At 45.7% G+C, this 21,564-nt stretch overlaps 1 protein-coding gene across 6 annotated transcripts in view; it reads left to right on the top strand.

Moving 5' to 3' along the window:
- LOC138744533 (hexokinase-1-like) overlaps nt 1-21,564 on the top strand; it is a 154,777-nt gene that overhangs the window by 52,063 nt on the left and 81,150 nt on the right. For all 6 annotated transcript variants that reach the window (XM_069900860.1, XM_069900859.1, XM_069900863.1 and 3 more), the window contains 3 exons: nt 3,344-3,439; nt 11,107-11,206; nt 11,299-11,482. In XM_069900860.1, the coding sequence (XP_069756961.1) occupies nt 3,344-3,439; nt 11,107-11,206; nt 11,299-11,482 (380 nt within the window). The remainder of the gene's footprint in view (nt 1-3,343; nt 3,440-11,106; nt 11,207-11,298; nt 11,483-21,564) is intronic.

Raw genomic sequence — 21,564 nt, forward strand, 5'->3', positions numbered from 1 at the left:
CTACCTGATCCGGACACAGCTTTTGCAGCCTTTCATCGTCGTCCTTGTTCATCAGGCAGGCGTCCCTGAGTACTCTTTTTTCGTCTCAAGGTCTCTAATGTCCGCTGTGGTATTCCACCACGGCGAATTGGGGAAATAAATTCTTAAGTTTTCAAGTGTACAAACATTATCATACCTACCGGACATTTATAAGTCAGTCTTTTTATACAATTGAGACCAATAAGCCTGAACCTTCGTTTTCTTTCAAAGCCCAACCTTCACGTGGGAGATTTCTCCTCTTAATAACCAGTTTAGGGCAGAAAACTCAGGTCCCCAATTGTTCATAGACCACCTTCTCACTCTATTGGACTTTGCAACGACACAATAAAGACTTTTTAAACTCTAGTAGTTTGTCGGCGAAGCACTTATCAAATGTCACTCAACCACCTTAAGGACTTTTTCTTCTCTCTGTAACCACTTTCGTGTTACAATCCCGGCAGGTGACGACCTTCAATTATGGTCGTCTAATTTGTCCGATCTCCAGTTCTTACTGACAATCATAAAGATTTTAAAAGAGAGAATTTTGTTAAAACAGGCTTCTCTGGACCTTTTTATCAGCCGGCTGAGATGATTGTCAAGAAAAACAGAAACCGTCGTCCAGTGTCCACTCACCCATCACGTCGGGGTCACCAAATTGTTAGGTCTGCTTTGTTCATGAATGAGTGAGTCAAACACCAGACTGAGTCGAAATCAAGGTTCTTTGTTCTTTATTACCGGATTGTAACACTTGCAACTAACAGTGTTAGTTGGAGAAGGCGCATTCTGCCGTTATCAGCAAGTGGTGTTTTTTTATACCTCAGGATACGTACTTAGTAAATTATCATACCATTACATTGTCCAATGAATAAACTGTTGCTATCCTTCTCTTAGTCTGCTGCACATCATTCTTGTTAGTGCAAAGCTTATCTTGAGTGTACAAGGTCACATCTGCATTCTGGGTGACTCCTTCTCCGGTCCCATCTCATGATGTTTTTACCTTACAGGCTCCATGTATGTCTGCTTTGAATGTTCTCTCACTTCCCACTCTTCAATGCTGTCCTCAGTCCCCAGTCTTGTGCCCTGGACACTATCCCACAATCCCAACAGAACCTTCTTCTTCTTCTTCTTCTTGGCTTCGCAGACGAAGATTTATGGAGGGGTATGTCCATGTCTACTGCAAGCTCGTTGATGACTGACAAGTCCGATGCGGGACAGGCAGGGACGGTTGCAACGGTTGCAAGGGAAAATTGGTGGGTTGGGGTTGGGTGTTGGGTTTTTCCTCCTTTGTCTTTTGTCAGTGAGGTGGGCTCTGCGGTCCTTCATAATACCCAATAATCCCTACTCAACAATTCCCACTCTTGTTCCTGTGGACTATCCCACAATTCCACTCTCCTCTGTTGTACACTACCCTGCAACATTCACTCTCATCCTTGCATGTTAGTTCACAATTCCTGTGTCCATACACACTAAATATGTGCGTAGGAATCATATCCCAGAAGGTGCACACTATCCTATATTTCTTTTTCTCCTGTGTGACACCTGTGCTTTCTCCAATATTTTGTCAGCTGGTCGACTAACCCCTCTGTCTCACAATGTTTCCATGCTTTCTCTTGTCCCTTGCACTAATCCACAATTTATTCCTTTCTTTTTCACGCACAGAGCACAAATAATGTACAAATTGCAACAACTCTCCCTTTGCTTAAAGTGCTGCTCAGAATTTAATGAATCGGTTCCCTGGTCAACAGTTCAGTGTATCCACTGCATTCTGATCGATATTTCCACAAAACAGGTGGGCAATTTTGGGGGGAAGGGCTTGTGACTGGCTCTTGGTTTTGATCTTTGCACATCAGCTGACAGGGCCTTAAACTTTCTTTGTCTTCATTAATCTTTATAGAGCGATGAAAGCATGAAAATAGTGCCCTCTTCCCAACTTGTCCATGCTGACAAGATTGTCCATCATGGTACGTTCCAATTGCCTGCTTTTGCCACACAGCACAATTCTACCCACCTCCACAGCTTTCACTGGAAGCTCATTCCATACTCCCACCACTCTCTGTGTGAAAAAGATGCCCATCAAAGCTTAAATCTGTCAGGGCACCAGTTGAATGTACTGCAAATCGATAATCCTGTTCTCCTCGATTCTAAAAGGGGGAAGCAGTTCATGCAGGAAACATGCCTTGGGATATCCTTGGTAAGGTGATCACAATCTTCCCAATACATTCAAGAGAAATCAGTGTACTTTCTTAAGCTTCACCTACTGCTGACGGGTTCACACTGGCTTGGAGCCTGTTAAAGGAGCCAAAGGTGTTTTTTTATTTAAAATCCTGCAATCACGGGGTCTGTGACAAGATTGTGTCTGCTGAGCTCGGCAGCGACCCAAGGGGGTTGTAGACTGAAGGAGCAGCAGACCGGCGCTTCTTCAGCCACCTGGTCCTCCTGCCAACGGCTCCATACAGGCTTTAAATGGCCTGTTTTTATTTAAAATCCTGCAATGTTAGTTTTAGACTCCCCCCTACATTTGGAGAAAGAGTGTGACCATTCACTTTATCTATACCCCCCCCCCCCCCGCATAGGATCCTATAAGCTCTGCAGCCATACAGACTCTTGTTATCCATCGGCAACCCAAGCTCCAGATCCAAACCACCGACACGATCGTCACCCGAATCCCTTCAGGAGCCCTTCTTTCCCCCTGCTCCCTCTCTAATCTGATATCTAGTTCCCATGAATCAGTCTCCAGTAGCCCACAGCCTGTGTTGTTCCCCCGACCGCAAGCCACCCACGGCCTGTCTCGGTCTGCCGCCGTGGCCACAGTTCTGCATGGTCATCTCCTCTCCTTCTCAGCAGGAGATGTTCTCCCCGTTTCTGGTGCACTGCACCGATCTGCTGCTCCTTCAGAGTCTGCAACCCCTTCGAGTTGCTGCCGAGCTCAGCAGACACCATTTTGGGCACAGATCCCGCAGTTGCAGGATTTTAAATAAAAAAACACCTTTGGCTCCTTTAACAGGCTCCAAGCCAGTATGGAGCTGTCAGCAATAGGTGAAGCTTAAGAAAGTACACTGATTTCTCTTGAATATATTGGGAAGATTGTGATCACCTTACCAAGGATATCCCAAGGCATGTTTCCTGCATGAACTGCTTCCCCCTTTAAGAGTCGAGAACAGGATTATCGATTTGCAGTACATTCAACTGGTGCTCTGACAGCAAGTCTCAGAAAGGAATGAAGAAGCAAGGTCATTTCCCCTTTAAATACAGACAAAATATGAAAATGAGAAGAGATTTGATATTCCGTGTAAAATAATTCACAATTTGTTATTATTTGCTGCAGGCTTTTCTCATTTCGTGGGGTAAGGGATTCAAGATCAAAGGAGCTGAGGGAGCAAATGTGATCTCTCTGTTACGCAAGGCAATTGAAGAGCAAGGGGTGAATTTAATTTAATATTGTCTCTTATTTTGAACTATATGATCATTGATTCCGTGGGGATTTGGAAAATGGGAAAACGCCAGATTATTTGGGACTTTTGATGGTGTTCAGACAAAGTTCTTGAGGTTGTGTTCTGACTTTCTTGAGGGATCTGTTGTATTTGGCATTAAATTGGCATGAGTAAAATCAGTCCATGTGACAGCAGAAGTGTAAAACGCTTTCATTGAGAAGCGAAAAGGGTGTAAAACACTCAGCCAGTGGCCGTCAGATGGTCTTTACAGTCCATTGGAAAATACCCACTGCAGAGCCATGGAGCTACAGAATTCTACTATGCGGAAACAGGTTCTTCGGCCCAACTTGTCCACGCCAAACAAGCCAGTCCCAGTTGCCTGCGCTTAGTCCTACCTTTCCTGTACATGTACTTATCAAAGGCCTTTTGAAAATTACAGTTGTCCCTGCTACTACCACTTCTTCAAACAGCTTATTCCAGAAAGTAACTACCCTCTGAGTGAAGAAGGTAACCCCCTGGGGTTTGTCAAATCTTTCTCTCACCTTAAATCTATGCCATCTCCCATGAGAAAAAGACCTTACCTTATTTTTAAATTTACACATACACCAGGTAACAAGGCTATTTCTGCCATGAGCCTCTGCCATCCAATTTACACCCAATTAACCAACAACCTCCGGTACATTTTGAATGGTGGGAGGAAACTCACACAGACACAGGGAGAACGTACAAACATTTTACAGACAGCATGGGATTCGAATCCTGGTCCTGATTGCTGGCACTGTAAAGGTGTTGTGCTGCCCCCCAAGCCATCAAGATTTTATAAACCTTTAGCATCCGACACTCCAGGGAGAAATGTCCCAGCCAATTCAGCCTCTCATTATAATTTAATCCCTCTAGACCTGGTAACATTCTCATGAATCTTCTTTTTGCACCCATTCTCGCTTAAAAACTACTTTCCCACAGCTTGGTGACCAAAACTGCATACACTTTTTAGGACTAGAATAATGGAATATTTATCATCTTTCTATCTTCTATATTTATTGTCTCCTTTTAATTCAATTAAGTAAATTCTTTTTTTTTCCAAAGTACTTGTTTGGTTCCAGCAAGTATGAATTTTGGTGCATATGTACATTGTATAAATCATATTCATTACTCATTTTCATGATCAGTACTCCAAGGGCAGACTCACCAACTTCATGAATGTTCTAGAACATAGAATGTTACGGCACTGTACAGTCCCTTTGGCCCATGATGTTGTCCTGACCGATAGGAACCTACTCAACAAACAAAATAAACCTTCCCTATCTTATCTCCATTTTTCTTTTATCCATGTTTCCGTCTAAGAGTCTTTTAAAGTCCCTATTGTCCCCGCCTCCACCACCACCCATGGCTATACACCCACTACTCTCTGAGCCAAAAACTTACTCCGGCATCTCCCATAAACTTTCCTCCTCTCACCTTACATGGATGTTCTCTGATATTTGGTATTTTCAGCCTGGGAGAAAGGTGCTTGCTGTCCACCTGATCTATGCCTCTCATAATTTTACAGTCTTTGATTAAATAATCTCTCATCTTTCTTTGCTGCAGAGAGAAAAGCCCCAGCTCTGTTAAACTTGCCTCATAAGACACGTTCTCCAATCCAGGCAACATCCTGGTAAATCTCTTCTGCCCCCTCCTCCTTGTAACGAGGCGACCAGAACGAAACACAATATTCCAAGTGTGGTCTCACCAGAGTTTTATAGAGCTGCAATATTACAACTCTTGAACTTAATCCCCCGACTAATGAAGGCCAGTCGCGGGATTAGTCCATTGAATCCAAACATTACACTGAGCACAGATAGTTGGAATGAAAAGCCACAAGGCTTGAAGCAGAATTTGTTCTGAAGGATTACTTGGTGTCCCACTATTAGCAATGATGCATTGCTGTATACCTCATTGTTCCAATAAGATCCCTGATGTGTCCTTGTGGAATGAGCACTGTGCAAAGTCCTTGATGATGGACAACATCAGTGGACTGAATCTCAGAACATGATTGTTTTAATGCTAATATGCTCATACTTTCTGTAACATTTCAGATTCATAAATTCCAGCTGTAAAGTACTCACATTTAGCCAACATTATTTTCAAACTGGCTATAATAATGTGACCACATCTGAAAATCTCACTTCTCCTCCACTATCCCCAGTCTCTAGTGGACTTGACTTGTTTCAAACTTACACTTAACTGAACATTGAGCTGTTTAATAGAGAAATTAAACAAATGATTCATTTTCTCCAGTTCCTCACTAATTTCAACATTGTACCAGTTCCCAGTGAGAATCCTCTCTTCTAATCACTCACTCTAAAAGGGAACTGTGGCAGAAGATTAAACTCTGTTTTATATTCTGCATTTATTTTTTTAATTAAGCAGCCCATCTCCAACCAGATGGCATTAACATCAACTTTTCCGGTTTCTGCTAACTCTTTCCCCTCCCTCCTTCCCTTCCCAGTTCTCCTCCCTCTCTTCACTCAGCCATCCCTCCTCCCCTTGATTGCTGCTGTCCCCTCCCTCCCTTCTCCACCTGTCACTTCCTGCTTCTGTGACCACACCTCCCCCTCTTTTGTTTGGATGCCTGCCGACATTTTTCCACACCTTGATGAAGGGCTGAAGCCTGAAACGTTGGTGATGTATATTCACCTTTTCTGCATAAAGGACACTGTTTGACCTGCCGAGTTTCTCCAGCATTTTGTGTTCTTGCTTACATTTCATTCCTTGGATCATGGGGTACTCCAGAATCAGCTCAAAATTAAAACAGAAATACTCAGCAGGAGAGGAGGAGAGATAGAAACAGGATTGATCTTTCTGGTTGCTGCAAGTCTCACCTGAACGATAGTTATAATAAATCCCTAACTGAACAGTCTCTTTCAAGAGACTGCTGGACCTAGAATCCACAGTTTAAGAATGCTTGGAATTAAACACTTGAAATTAAAATCAATGGCATTTTGAAAGAGCAGGAAGCAAGGAAAGTGGAGGAGGGGTTCACAGAATTAAATGGAGGAGGGGTTCAATGAATCAAGTGGAGGAGGGGTTCAATGGATCAAGTGGAGGAGGGGTTCAATGAATCAAGTGGAGGAGGGGTTCAATGGATCAAGTGGAGGAGGGGTTCAATGAATCAAGTGGAGGAGGGGTTCAATGGATCAAGTGGAGGAGGGGTTCAATGAATCAAGTGGAGGAGGGGTTCAATGGATCAAGTGGAGGAGGGGTTCAATGGATCAAATGGGGAGGGGTTCACAGAATTAAATGGAGGAGGGGTTTCAATGAATCAAGTGGAGGAGGGGTTCACAGAATCAAATGGAGGAGGGGTTCAATGGATCAAGTGGAGGAGGGGTTCAATGGATCAAGTGGAGGAGGGGTTCAATGGATCAAATGGGGAGGGGTTCACAGAATTAAATGGAGGAGGGATTCAATGAATCAAGTGGGGAGGGGTTCACAGAATTAAATGGAGGAGGGGTTCAATGAATCAAGTGGGGAGGGGTTCACAGAATTAAATGGAGGAGGGGTTCAATGAATCAAGTGGGGAGGGGTTCACAGAATTAAATGGAGGAGGGGTTCAATGAATCAAGTGGGGAGGGGTTCACAGAATTAAATGGAGGAGGGGTTCAATGAATCAAGTTCAAATTTATTGTCATGTATCAATGTACAGTGAGAAAATGTGTTAGTTATCCCATTCATAGTACAAGTAAAGCAGAGTTCAAGAGAGAGGGATCAGTTAGTCAAAATCAACATTATTTCACTGTTGTTAAGTTCACAGAGGAGTGCCCTTTGAAGCTAATGGTGTGTGATCTCACACTCGTGAATATTCTACCCAGTGGGATCAGGGAGTGTGGCCAAGGTTAGATGAGGGTTTTAATACATTGGCAGGGGAAGTACACATGGAATCAGAGGATGAGCAGCAACAGTCTTTACTGCATCCAGAAAATGTAAGATCCAGAAGGGGACTGAGTGAAGATAAAACAAGACATAATTTGTGTGAACAAATGGCAGGAAGAAATAATGGGAACATGTCAGAACTACATGGGGATAACGGAGAGCATTTTAAATTACTGAAAAAAACCATTGGACAAAGGTGGAGTTTGGCAAACACATCCCCAGAAAACAATGCTTTGGAGTGTGATGGTACAGATTCTATCACCAGTGTGTACATGTACATATGTACAGATGGTAGTGTAGGATGACTGTGATTGGCTGAGAGTGTAGCCACACCTACTGGCAGGTCCTAGCCAGACCAGGACATTCTGGACTGGTCAACCTACTTGTGATTTGCTCCAGTCTTTTAGTTAATAAAAGCCTTGGTTTGGATCAACAAGTCTTTGGTCCTTTCGACGTGCACTACATGGAGGGTAGCCTGAAGAAAACTGAGGTCCTCCATCAGCCAGCTCCCCACCATGACTACCAGCCCCCCCACATCTCCATCGGGCACACAAAACTCAAAACGGTCAACCAGTTTACCTATCTCGGCTGCACCATTTCATCAGATGCAAGGATCGACAACGAGATAGACAACAGACTTGCCAAGGCAAATAGCGCCTTTGGAAGACTACACAAAAGAGTCTGGAAAAACAACCAACTGAAAAACCTCACAAAGATAAGCGTATACAGAGCCGTTGTAATACCCACACTCCTGTTCGGCTCCGAATCATGGGTCCTCTACCGGCATCACCTACGGCTCCTAGAACGCTTCCACCAGCGTTGTCTCTGCTCCATCCTCAACATTCATTGGAGCGCTTTCATCCCTAACGTCGAAGTACTCGAGATGGCAGAGGTCGACAGCATCAAGTCCACGCTGCTGAAGATCCAGCTGCGCTGGGTGGGTCACATCTCCAGAATGGAGGACCATCGCCTTCCCAAGATCGTGTTATATGGCGAGCTCTCCACTGGCCACCGTGACAGAGGTGCACCAAAGAAGAGGTACAAGGACTGCCTAAAGAAATCTCTTGGTGCCTGCCACATTGACCACTGCCAGTGGGCTGATATCGCCTCAAACCATGCATCTTGGCGCCTCACAGTTTGGCGGGCAGCAACCTCCTTTGAAGAAGACCGCAGAGCCCACCTCACTGACAAAAGGCAAAGGAGGAAAAACCCAACACCCAACCCCAACCAACCAATTTTCCCCTGCAACCGCTGCAACCGTGTCTGCCTGTCCCGCATCGGACTTGTCAGCCACAAACGAGCCTGCAGCTGACGTGGACATTTAACCCCTCCATAAATCTTCGTCCGCGAAGCCAAGCCAAAGAAAAGAACATGGAGCTAACTAGCATATAGATGATAGATCAGGTATTTTGTATTGAAACAGGATTAATGAATGACCTCATGGCGGAGAACGCCAAAAGCAGCAACAACTGTGACATGATCTCATTTTGCATTCAGTCTGACGCTGAATCAGGTTATTGTGAAGACACAGAGGCTGAACAAACTGAAGTCAGCTGTCAAATTTCCCTACTGAGATGGGTGCATGATAATGCAACAGCAGACGTTGAAAGAAATTGTTCAGAAATCGCAGAATAAACCAAGGAGAATGAAAAGTTATGGACCCATCAGCACTGGTTAACAAAAAAAATGACTGGCATTACATCTACAGATCAGTCAGACCAGATGTTCAGATTGAACATAAAAACAGCAAAGATGACTAAAAATGAATATGGAAGCAAAACATTAGAAAAAAATAGCTAGAAATGTAAAGATAGGTGGTAAGAATTTCTCTTGATATTTAAAAAAAAATTAACAAAAATTACTGGAGTCCAGTAGAAAGTGAGTTTGGGCACTTAATAATGGAAAACAAATAGGCCACAGCTGCTTTAGACAGTTTCTTTTACATTGGTCTGCACAATATAAGTTAACATTCCAGAAATAAGCTGGAAACTGGAACTTGAAGCCACAGTCTGCAAGGTAGTGATGTTAAGCAAATTGATGGAACCATGAGCAAGCAAGCCTCCAAGCCTTGATGGGCCTCATCCCCCAGTTTTCAGATGAGATAGCTGATCTAAATAAGATAATTGTGCATGCGAAGTAGGAGCAGGAGTACTTATCTGGCCCATTGAGCCAGCTCTGCCAATCATGGCTGATCTGGCCATGGACTCACCTCCACTTACCCATCTGTTCCCCAGAACCCTTAATTCCCCTATTCCTGGCAAATATCCAGCAAATGGATGTGAGTCAATGTGACTTTGTCCATTTTTGGAAGGGAAACTAACATAAAAATTATCTTCTAAATGATGAGAGATTGCACAGTTCTGAGGTGCAGGGAGATCTCAACGTAATAGTATGTGATTGGCAGAGAGTAGTGGGTGCATTGTCTTGAAAGCAAGTGCATCCAGAAATTAGTGCTATTGTTTATTGGGGGTGGAGATTGAATACAAAATCAGCGAGGTACATTTGCCTCGTTGATTGATGAGATCATGTGTAAAGTATTGTGCACGGTATTGGCCTCTTTATTTAAGGAATGCTGTAAATATGTTTGAAGCAGCTGAGAGAAGGTTAATTAAATTGATATTTGGCATAGGAGGACTGTCTTATGAGAGGCTAGGCTTGGCAAGGAATGGTAAAGAGGTATTCTGGATATCTGCAGTTAACTGGAGCGAGAGGGTACTAATGCATTCAAAGCAGTTCAGAGAAGGTTTACTATATTAATAACTGGAATGGGTTGATTATCTTACAAAGTTAGACAGGTCAGACTTGTATTCATTGTGGCAACACCCTGCTGCTGGTGTGGACCAGGAAGAGCAGGCAAGGAAGGCACAGCGTTGCTCCGCAGGGACCTACTGCCTGGTCCTCATGCCGACAGCTCTGTACATGCTTTAAACGGTCAGTTCAAGGGCCCATTGGTGCATTTTTTTTTAAATCCTGCAACGGTCACATCTTAAAAATGAGACATTGGCATTTATGAGAGAGATATGGTGATTTTTTTTTTACCTCTGAGAGGATGAGATTTTGGAACTCTCTTTCTCAAAGGATAGTGAAAGCAGAGTCTGAATATATTTAAGGCAGAGGGAGACAGATTCGTGGGAGCAAGGGAGTGAAATTTAACCGGAGGTAGAGATGAATGTGGAGTTGAGATTAAACCAGATAAACAATTGAACTATTGAATGATGGAACAAGTTTGAGGAGCCAATCTGAGGCAACGCAGGACTTCTGGTCAAAGTGCAGGCAGCACCTCAGCTTTTGAATAGTGTAGAGCGGACTTGATGTTAAATTTGCTCTGCAGCTATTCTGACCAGCTTGACAATGAAGCAGGCAAGGAGCAAGTTGTAGCATTTCCAGCACCAAAATATTGGCCAAGCATGAAATTGCAAATAGACAATTTTATAAAAAGGGGAATTACATTTTAATTTTAAATTCAAAATTTTGAATTTAGACATACTGCACAGTAAAAGGCCTTTTTGGCCTACAAGCCTATGCTGCCCAAATACCCCAATTAACCTTCAATCCCTGCTCGTTTTGAACAGTGGGAGGAAACCCACACAGGTACAGGGAGAATGTACAAACTCCTTACAGACAGTGTGGGATTTGAACCCAGTTCCCTGGCAATGTAATAGCTTTGTGCTAACTGCTATGCTAACCACACCACTTTTTAATTGCAGCACTTTTGATTTATTTTATGTTTATTGGTTTTACTTGTTAGGACTATGCCGTGGATGTTCTGGCTTTGGTGAATGACACAGTGGGAACCATGATGTCGTGTGGATTTGACGACCCATACTGTGAAGTTGGTGTTATTGTCGGTAATGAGTGGGCTGCAATCACAATGAGGTTTCGAAACATTTCCATTTATCTCTGGAACAGGTCTGTTGAATTGCCAATCTGTCGTGTCCAGGTACTGGAACCAATGCTTGTTACATGGAGGAGCTGAGGCACATCGACCTGGTTGAAGGTGATGAAGGCCGTATGTGCATTAACACTGAGTGGGGAGCATTCGGTGACGATGGCTCGTTGGAAGATATCAGGACAGAATTTGATCGGGACTTGGACTCTAGCTCCCTCAATCCAGGGAAACAGTTGTAAGTCTTCTTTGTGCTGGGCTCTGCCAACTATCTCGTCAGAAATATTGTTTTTCATCACTCCAAGCCTGAGTGAGAAGCACTTTGCAGTAATTTCCTGTACAGTGCAGGTGACCCAGACCTGGAGTAAGCAAGTTAAATTTAAATTCAGACACACAGTAACAGGCCCTTCCATATGCTGGACAAGGCACACGATCAACTACAATGGCAATTTGCTCTCCTCGACCAAACTGGATCAATGCGTTTCTGCTGGAGCAGGGTGCTGTGGGAGCTACTCCCCAGTGGCAGAGGGGAGGATCTGGACACTGACTCACATGCCTGGTTTCTCCGGTTTGACTGGCAAATGTGAGCACCCTTACCACCAACGTCTGCGAGCAGGCAGTGCAAGGTCATCCGTCATGTTCTAGAGTGCTCTCATGGCTTGCGCCCAGATGTCCGTCACCGTGCTATACCGTGGTGAAGCGGGGGCAGGCCAGAAAATGTATATCTAGGGTGTACCTGGGACAGTCTGTTTTCCTGGGCTGTCATCTGACACTAGGATGCTGTTCCTGCTCGTGTTCTCTTTAAGTGGGTGTGTGTTGGATCCCTGTAATGAGAGCCAGGAGGAGTCGGGACTGAAAGTTGGCCAATTTGTGATTTTAAATATAAGCTCATCATCGATCCCTTCTGGAGGTGCCTGCAAGGCATTGGAAATCATCTGATGATCAGACAGACCACACAGAGTGCTCACTTCCCAATGAGAGAGAAAGGAATCGGGAGCTCCCCCATCTCCCAACTTTGTTAGCCTGGGTGCTGGTGGTATCAGTCCCCTTGCCCGGTTAGCCCTTTAGCAGAGCAGTTTCAGGACTTCATTATCTTACAATGACCACCTACGTGCCCACCCGAGGTTCCCCTCATCCTCGTTTTGGAAGGTCAGGTGGATTGCCCTCGTTGCAGACCTGGGGCCGTATGGTTGGGCATGCAGGGAGGAGGAAGTGTGTGGTGGGACACAGTTTCCTCAGGGTTATCACCATCCATCCACACATACCCATCCCCCAGACACGTGGTGATCCCATCCCCCGCTGAACAATGGCTCAGACATTTCTTGAGTCAATTGCTTGCAGCTATTGTGTTTCAATCAGACTGGAAGCCGCCTCTATGATTTTAATTTCTAAGTTGATCGTTTGCCCTTGGGAAATCTGCACTGCCTCTTGCAGTTCACAACAGTCATGTTGCAGGGACTCTATCTCCATATCTTTAAGGACACCCTAACCACTTAAACCAGATGAGATAACCCACTGGCACCTAAGTAGGGATATCAGAAACCATAGGGCTCCCCCACAACTCCCTCCCCCGGTCTCGGGGAAACCCCAGTAACTCCAGGTAAGAGGCCACATGGTGCCCTATCTTCTTTCTGTGGGGGTCCAACCTGTCAATCCAATTACCTGGCATGGCGTGGCTTCCCAGCCATACCACCAAGTGGCTGAACCCCTGACGGTTATAATCCGACCTCAGGGTTTCTTCCCTATCTGTGGTCGCCTCCTACTGACTGCGTTGACGAGCAGGTTCACAATTACACATTAATACAATGTTAGTACGATTTTCCACTCCTACATGGTTAAGACTCCACGTGTGAGCAGCTGAAACTTTTTGAGCCCTGCTCACAACGCAATTGTCATGATGGGTAGAGTATCAGGTTCGGTGGGTTCACAGAGAGACGAGTCTGGACAAAGTGTTACAATCACATGCAACTTTAATTAACACACGGGAGACAAACCGGAGAATGTTAAATGGTACTCGATTACTTTTTCACCAACAACAATATAGACATTCACCTTGGACCTGGGTTGGACTCTGACAATAGTGAACTTATACTTGGCACGCTCAGACACTTGAGGACACCCACACTACAAACAGGGATCCTTACACACATGTTGGTTCCCTGTATCAACTGGGGTGCGGCTCTCTGAAAGTATTGATCTCTCACAATACAATGGCTTAGCTTCAGTGTAGTGCACACCTTACCCACAACACTTCCATTGATGTCCATAGCAGTGACTTGGTGTGGAACAGTGACCAGGGCTTGGACCATGAGGCAGAATGTGCTGTGCATTGGTGTTATATACAGTTCTGATCTGGGCGTCCAGCCATTAATGGCCCTAGGTGATTTAAATTAGCCAACAGCGAGATGTGCACTAACGGGTGGCCAGAGTCCAACCTTGATTGACAGGTGATGGGACTTCCGAATAAGTTTCAGACGGGGAGGACACATTCCTGACAGGCAGGGAAGTCACATTTCCTCCACACATAACACCCCTTTCCCTATACATTTTTTTTAAGGTTAATCCCTTGAGGGCAAAATTAGCACTTGTTCTTGGCATAATATGATGATTTGTATCCAATGGAGTATGAATCACGTGCAAATTTTCACTGATTTGTGTTAGTATGAACATCTTAAGCCCTCAAAACCAAAAATGTTTAGAAAAATAATCAGTCCTTGAATGACGTTGTTTTGAGGCCGGAGCTACTAAACTGGGCTGCAGTAATACAGTGGATAGATAATGTGTTTGTGGTGATCTGTAATGACACCACTAGGTCACCAGGGGTCATCCCGGTGACCTTGTACATAAAGCAGTCCAGAGCTACAGTCTAGCCTTCCAGGTTTGTCTTGCAGAGAGACAAGACCTCTTAATTTCATCCCCCTTAAGAAAATTGTTATCCCTCCACGCCCCCCCCCCCCATCCTCCTTCCCTTGTTTGTAAGTTCATAAGTCCAAAATTTTTCATCACTTCCATTGCCTTCTGGACCTCCTCAGTAGTGGTATAGGGGTGGGGAGTGCGGTCTGCCTTTCGGCCTTTCTTGGTGGAGGTGTGGGAGTGGGAAGTACTAGATAGCCAATTGGCCGTGTGGGCTGGGGACCCTCTTGTATGGGATTAGGTCCTGCCATTGTCTAGGGTGGTGATATATTGTGGGGTGGGCATACCCAGGGTCCTGATTTCCGGGGTGGGTGGTATAATCCTCTGGGGTGACTCGATGGACGACTGTTCTAGTGACTGCTGCTGCACTCCTTGTTGATCCGAGATCCCTGGTGGCCACTGAGTCTTCTCTTCCATCTGGGAATGTGACGAAGATGTACTGAGGGCTCACGGGCCTCAACTCCACCAGCGGGTCCGCTTTGTGGGGTCTGCAGTGCTTCTGGAGGAGAACAGGTCCCAGTGTCATCATCCATTTAGGCAGCACTGTGCCCGTCGTGGCTTTCCTTGTGAAAGAAAATATACGGTCGTGTGGGGTCATGTTAGTGGCAGTACACAACAAAGAACGTATAGAGTGTAGGGCTTCTGGCAACACTTCTTGCCATCTAGTAACAGGGAGGTCTTTTGCTTTTAAAGTCAAGAGGACCATTTTCCAGATAGTGGGATTTTCCCTTTTGACTTGTCCATTCCCCCGGGATTGTAACTTGTAGTGCGGCTGGTAGCAATCCCTCTCTCGTGCAGGTACTGCTGTACATCTGCGCTCATGATTGCAGCACCCCTATCTGTTTGTATGTAGTTCGGGTACCCAAATATGCTGAAGATGGGTTGGAGGCATTTTATAACAGTGGCTGCTGATACATGAGAAAATGGGATTGCGAAGGGGAAACGGGAATATTCATCTATTACGTTTAGGAAATAGACATTTCTATTATTGGACGGGAGCGGGTCTTTAAAATCGAGGCTGAAGCGCTCAAAAGGTTTGGTAGCTTTTATCAGGGTGGCTTTGTCTGACTGGTAAAATTGCTGCTTGCATTCCGCAAATTGTGTGGACCTGCCTGATTCATGCGTAGTCTGGCGTGTCCTTCGTTTTCTTCCATTCGATAGTACTCCCTACACATGAATCAGACGAGTCCACACAATTTGTCCAAGATGGCCGGCTGCACATGGCATTCTTCTTCTTCTGTTTGTCTGTGAAGAAGAGTTTTCCCACCTCTCATTAGCATGAGAATGGGCCTTGGGGCTTCTGCAGACTTTTGCATAATGCACACGTTTTCCACAGTTGGAAGATATTTTCTCTGGCAGGGCAGAGGGCTCTGGGGTGCTTTCTTTGTCCAAAGAAAAAGCACTTGGGACCCTCAAGGTGCTGCTGCTGCTGTGAATTCCTGTGAGGCAGTATACTTTTCTTTTCGTGGGGCTAGAGAGTCCAGCAGTGTGACGTTTGTCCCAGCCCCAAGGTCCTGTGAGTACCCCTCTAATTCTTTCCTGGTGCTTTCTAAAGCTTCTGCAATAGTCTCTGCCTCATCTAACCCCACCATTCCTTTCTCCAGCAATCGATGACTCATCTCAGTGGACCGTATGCCCACAACAATTCTGTCCCTAATAAGGTCCTCCGCATACTCCTGAGCTGATACTGCTTTAAAGTTGCAGCCTCTCGCCAGGTCTTTCAGAGACAGTATAAAGTATCTGGCAGACTCCCCTACTTGTTATGACCTGGCCATGAGCTTGTACCGGGAGTGGAGTTCATGATGCCCCTTACTGTAAAGCCTCTGTAAAATGCTCATTGCCTCTTGGTAGGACCTGGTATCCTGTATAAGGATGGTCTCCCAGCTGCACTAACATCAGCATTAATAGCTCTTTATCTGATGCCTCAGCACCCTCCACGTAATTCAGAAAGCATCTCTGCCAGCGGCCGAAGTGATTTCTGGGATCGAGCTCCAGCCTGTCTAGTTGCAGCACGTGGCTAAGCCGCCGTCTCTGGTCCCTTAGGTGTAGCAAGGGCAGACCCTGGGGTACTGGGAGCTGCTGGTAGAGCCTCTGTGGGGCTTGTGTCTGCTGGAGGAGTAACCTGGGTGCTTGGGGCTTTTGGCTGAGTCTCTGGCTTTGGGACATTTGCAATGGGCTTAGAGAGGATCCCAGCCGTAGCGCCAGGTCTCTGTGGTACTGGGGAAACTGCTGCTGGGTGAGTGACGGTAGCAGTGTCTGCTTTCCCTGGCTCTGGAGTGATCGGGAATTCTGCACATACGTGGCGATCGGGAGCACAACTTGTGGAGATCCTTCCACCCGCGCTTGTAGTGGCCCCTTTCTGATCGGACCGGGGTTTGGAGTCAGCGGTGCCTGTACTGGCAAACCCACGGGCAGGCAGGGCTCTTGGCTGTTTCTTACCTGCCCTATCATACTTCTGTGGTCTTCCCCGCATTCCACCACGATTCCAGTACAGCGGTCCCTTGCCATCTCTGTCCTCGGATGCATGTGCGTGCTAGTCATTTGCAGATTCCATTAATCAGGAAGAGTATCCAGGTGGTCGGGAATGCGCATTGGAGCAGAAGCAGCTTCCATCCTAGTAGCTATTGTATTAGTTTATTAAATTGTACTGACAATAGCCACACCAGCAGTGCAAGTATAAGACAGCTTTAATAAACTAATATGTACACTAAGAGGTCTTGTCTCTCTGCAAGATGAACTTGGAAGGCTAGACTGTAGCTCTGGACTGCTTTATATACAAGATCACCGGGATGGCCCCTGGTGACCTAGTGGTGTAATTACATATCACCACAGTGTTGATTACAAATGGGATCTGGAGATACACCGACATGTTTGACCATGGTCTCATGCACTGCCAAACCGAGGCTACCTGCTAAATGGACAAACAACAATTTCTTCACTGTTCAAGCTCTCTCCAACCAGATGGAATTGACATTGACTTTTCCAATTTTCATTAACCCCCTTCTCACGAGTCTCTCTCTTTACCTATTCTCTGTCTCCTTTCCTCCTGCTCCACACCTGTTGAACCATAGAATGCTACTGCACATTAAGCAGGCTGTTCAGCCCTTCTAGTCTGTGCTGACCACTATTTCGCTAGTCCCGTTGACCTGCTCCCATTCCATAACCCTCCAGGCCTCTCCCATCCTTTTATCTATCCAATTATTTGTAAAACACACGATTGCGCCTGCATTCACCACATCAGATGGCAGCTCATTCCACACTCCTACCACTCTCTGAGTGAAGAACTTCCCCCCTAATGTTCCCTCTAAACTCTTCCCCCTTCAGCTTAAACAATGACCTCTTGTATTTATCTCCAACAATCTAAGAGGAAAAAGCCTATTGAATCCATTCTGTCTATACCTCTCAAAATGTTGTAAACCTTGATCAAATTTCCCCTCATTCTTCTTCGCTCCAAGGAATAAAGTCCTAACCTGTTTAATCTTTCCCTATAACTCAATTCCTGAAGACCCGACAACATCCAAGTAAATCTTCTCTGTGCTCTCTCAATCTTTTTGATATCTTTCCTGTAGTTTGGTGACCAGAACTGCACACAATATTCCAAAGTTGCCCTCACCAATGTCTTAAACAACTTAAACACCCCCTTCCCTTCCCCTCCTATCAGAGTAACCTTTTCCCCTATCACGTCATCTTTTTTCTCTTCTGCCCTCACACTTGTATCCACCTATGATCTCTTACCTTTTGGCCTGTGCTCCTCAACCTGCTCCTTCCTCCCTCCTCACCTCACTTCCTTCCCCTTTCCCCCCCCCCCCACCTGTTTATTCCGGCACCTGCCTGTTTTTGCTAACACCTGATGAAAGGCCCAGGGCCGAAACATTCCTGCGGATGCTCACTGACCTGCTGAGTTTCTCCAGCACTTCCCAACATCTGTACTATTCAAAGACATTCTCAATAAGTTTCTGAGCAATTCAGGAAGGAGCAGTAGTAGTTCACTCTTCATTGTTGCAAAATGGTTGGAATTTCAAAAGTTGTGAGAAGGACTTTGGCTTCAGTGATGGTTTCACCAGAGTGAACACCCATTCCACTCTGATGTGGGACTTTGGTGGTCAGACTGGCAGGCAGGAGGAGGGGCAGATGGCCTGGAGAGTGATACAGCATGCCAGAAATGTGCAGCAAGGAAATGGTGGGCTGGGAGTTGGCAAGAAGTGGATGAAAGCAGGAGGAAGGGAAGGGGGCTTCCTCCCAGCCTCTCAAATTGCTACAAAATCACCTCATCAATCTCAGTAACTGCACAGTGCTGCCATGACGCTCTTGTATTGTGACAGTCAACTGTGCCTGGGTTGAGTCAGACCAAACCCCCCCCACCACCCTTGGCTCTCCAAGGCCATCTGAAGCTTGCACACAAAGGAATCAAGGATGTATTGAGAGCCGAGAGAGACAGGCAGGTGAAGTGAGGGTGGGGTGGGCGGGGCAGACGAGTGCGGATTGTTTTCCCTGGAGTGTCGGAGGCTGAGCAGAGTCCTGGTGGACACCTGTAGAATTGTGGCAGCATAGAAAGGTGAGCTAGTCAGTCTTCTTCACAAGGCGGTACTGTCAAATACCAGGCAGCATAGTTTGAAGGTGAGAGGAGGTGTGTTTAAAGGCAATGTGGTAGGTGTCTGGACCCATTGCTGCAGGCGTTGGGGGGGGGGGTGGGGAGAAGTAGATGGTGGTAGTGGAAGCAGGTGGGATAGAGTCTTTGAGGGTCATTTAAAGCACATGAACCTGTGGGGAATGGAGGAATATGGATCCCATGCAGGCAGATGGGATTAGATTATTTTGGCATAATGGGTGGCTGAAAGGCACAGGAAATGTTATTGTGGAGGAGTGGAGAGATCAAAAGCAGTGACTACAAGGTAATGGAGACTAAGATTATCCCAGCTGACACAGTTACTTTTGATGCAGTCTGAGAAAGGGAACAGACCTGTTGGCCGGGGTCTGTTGAAAAGGGTAGATGAGTGAAGCCAGTAGGGGACAAAGAAAGAACATATTAGAACAGAAATACTGGAAATCTGGGATGAAGGAGAAAGCTCAGCAGATCAGGTGTAAAGAGTGGAAGGAGGAAGACTGGGTGAATATGATAGGTTGATGGCTGTATATCAGAACTGGGGGTTCTGTTGCCAAGAGGAAAGACTAGTTTTCTGTAACAGATGAATACATCATTGAATTCTGAAGACTCCAGTGTGTCTCGATTGAATCAAGTGGGATACATTTGATCTGGGATATAATTTAGAATTTAACATGGGCAGATGCAAGGCGTAGCATTTAGTAGGTTAATCCAGGCAGGACTTAGACGAAAGGATCCTGGGGAGTGCTATAGAGCAGAGAGACTTGGAGATACAGGTTCTGCATAGGTGGCGACACAGATATGTAGGATGGTGAAAAAGGTATTTGGCTCATTTGCCTTTATTGGTCAGGACACTGAGTCGATGAGTAGGGAGGTCATGTTTCCGCTGTACCTGGTGAGACTGCACTTTGAATAGTGTTTGCAGTTCTGCTCACCCAGCCCTAGGAAAGATATCATTAAGCTGGAATGGGTGCAGGGAACAACAGTGAGAATGTTGCCAGGTTTTGGGGAGGAATTGAATTATAAAGAGAGGCTGGACAGGCTGGGACTTTTCTCTGTGGGGTTGAAGGACCTAATAGAGGGGAATAATTTGAAGGAGACCTTTCACATTGGATTTATGGAATGAGCTTCCTGGGGAAGTGGTGGGAGCAGCAACAATTGTTACGTTCATGAGTTATTTGGACAGGTACATACTTGGGAAAGGATAGAAGGATATGGGCCAAATGGGACTAGTTTAGTCAGCATGAACAAGACAGACTGAAGAGCCTGTTTTTGTTGCTTCACCAGAAAGGATTATTTGGGTCCCTGGCAGGTAGAAAGAGAAGATAAGAAGATCCACACTCTTAAGTAACCGACCATTAACCCTGTACTCAGCCTTCTGGTTTTGGAAGAAGCATAGAAGGATGAGAGGAGACTTAATAGAGGTCTATAGATTATGAGAGGCCTAGATAGGGTGGGCAGCCAGTGTCTGTTTACCAGGGCAGGATCAGCAAACACCAGAGGACAAATGTACAAAGTAAAGGGAGGGAAGTTTAGGGGAGATGCCAGGGGTAGGTTTTTTTTACATAGAGAGTTGTGGGTGCCTGGAATGCCTTGCCAGGGATGGTGATGAAGGCTTAAATATTAGGGGCATTTAATAGACTTTTAGACAGCCACATGGATGGAAGAAAAATAGAGGGTTATGGGGTAGGGAGGGTTTAGTACTTTTTTTTAAAAAGAATACATGGGTTGGCACAAAAGGCCTGTACTGTGCTGAAGTGTTCTATGTATGGGCTGGCATTGCAACTGCTGCAGTTGCATGGCAAAGCAATGTGAGAATAGTGCCATCTAAGTCATTTGGATCAATTTATGGATAGGGGAAGCTTGGAGGGATATGGACCAAATGCAGGAGAATAGGATTATCCCAGAATGCAATACAGAAACAGGCCCTTCAGCCTGACGCTGATGTTGACCAAAATGCTCCATTCACATCAGTCCCACCTGCCTGCATTGGCCCTTATTTCTTCAAACTCATCCTATCCATGTATCTGTCCAATTTTGTTTTCATGAAACATTGCAATAGTACCTGTCCCATCCACCTCATATGGCACCTCATTCCATACATGCGTCACCCTCTGTGTAAAAAGGATACTCCTCAGTTTCTGCGCCCTTACCTATGTCTTCAGGTTACCGATGCCCATCCCTGCGTTCACCCGATCTATTGCTCTCCCTATAGCTCAGGCCCCCCGAGTCCTAGCAACATCCTCGTAACAGGGTCAGCATGGACTAGTTGGGCCAAAGGGTCTGTTCTATGCTGATTGACTCAGTGGGTGATGGACAGGGAAGAGTGAAGTTGGGAGTCACTGAGGGAATGGTCTCTGTACTGAAAGCAGAAGGGAAGGGTCAATGTTCCTGGTTCCTTAACTGTGTTACATATCAGTTGAATAAGGGAAGGAAGATGGGGACAAGAAGAATCCAATAGAATAGAGATGGGTGGAAGTGTGGGAAATGGAGGATATGTGGTGGGGAACCATTTCAACCATGGCAGAGAGGAAGATATCTCAGAAACATTGGTGCAGCTGGTCTTTTCAATGGAACAGATATAGAGCAGGTAGAAAATGGAAACTGGGACATGAAATGGAAGCCTTGCAGGAAGCTGGGCAGGAGGAGGTATAGTTAAGGGCATTTCTAGGTCTGTAGTTGTGAACCGATCCCCTGGGTTAAAGCTGTCAAGAAAAGGAAGGAAAGAAAAAAGTGGACAGGTGTACAGATAAAGAGGGGTATGGAATGGTTGTGGACTGGGTGTAGGTTGATGGGACCTGACC

The sequence above is a fragment of the Narcine bancroftii genome, chromosome 10, assembly GCF_036971445.1.
Source record: "Narcine bancroftii isolate sNarBan1 chromosome 10, sNarBan1.hap1, whole genome shotgun sequence".
NCBI lineage: Eukaryota > Metazoa > Chordata > Chondrichthyes > Torpediniformes > Narcinidae > Narcine > Narcine bancroftii.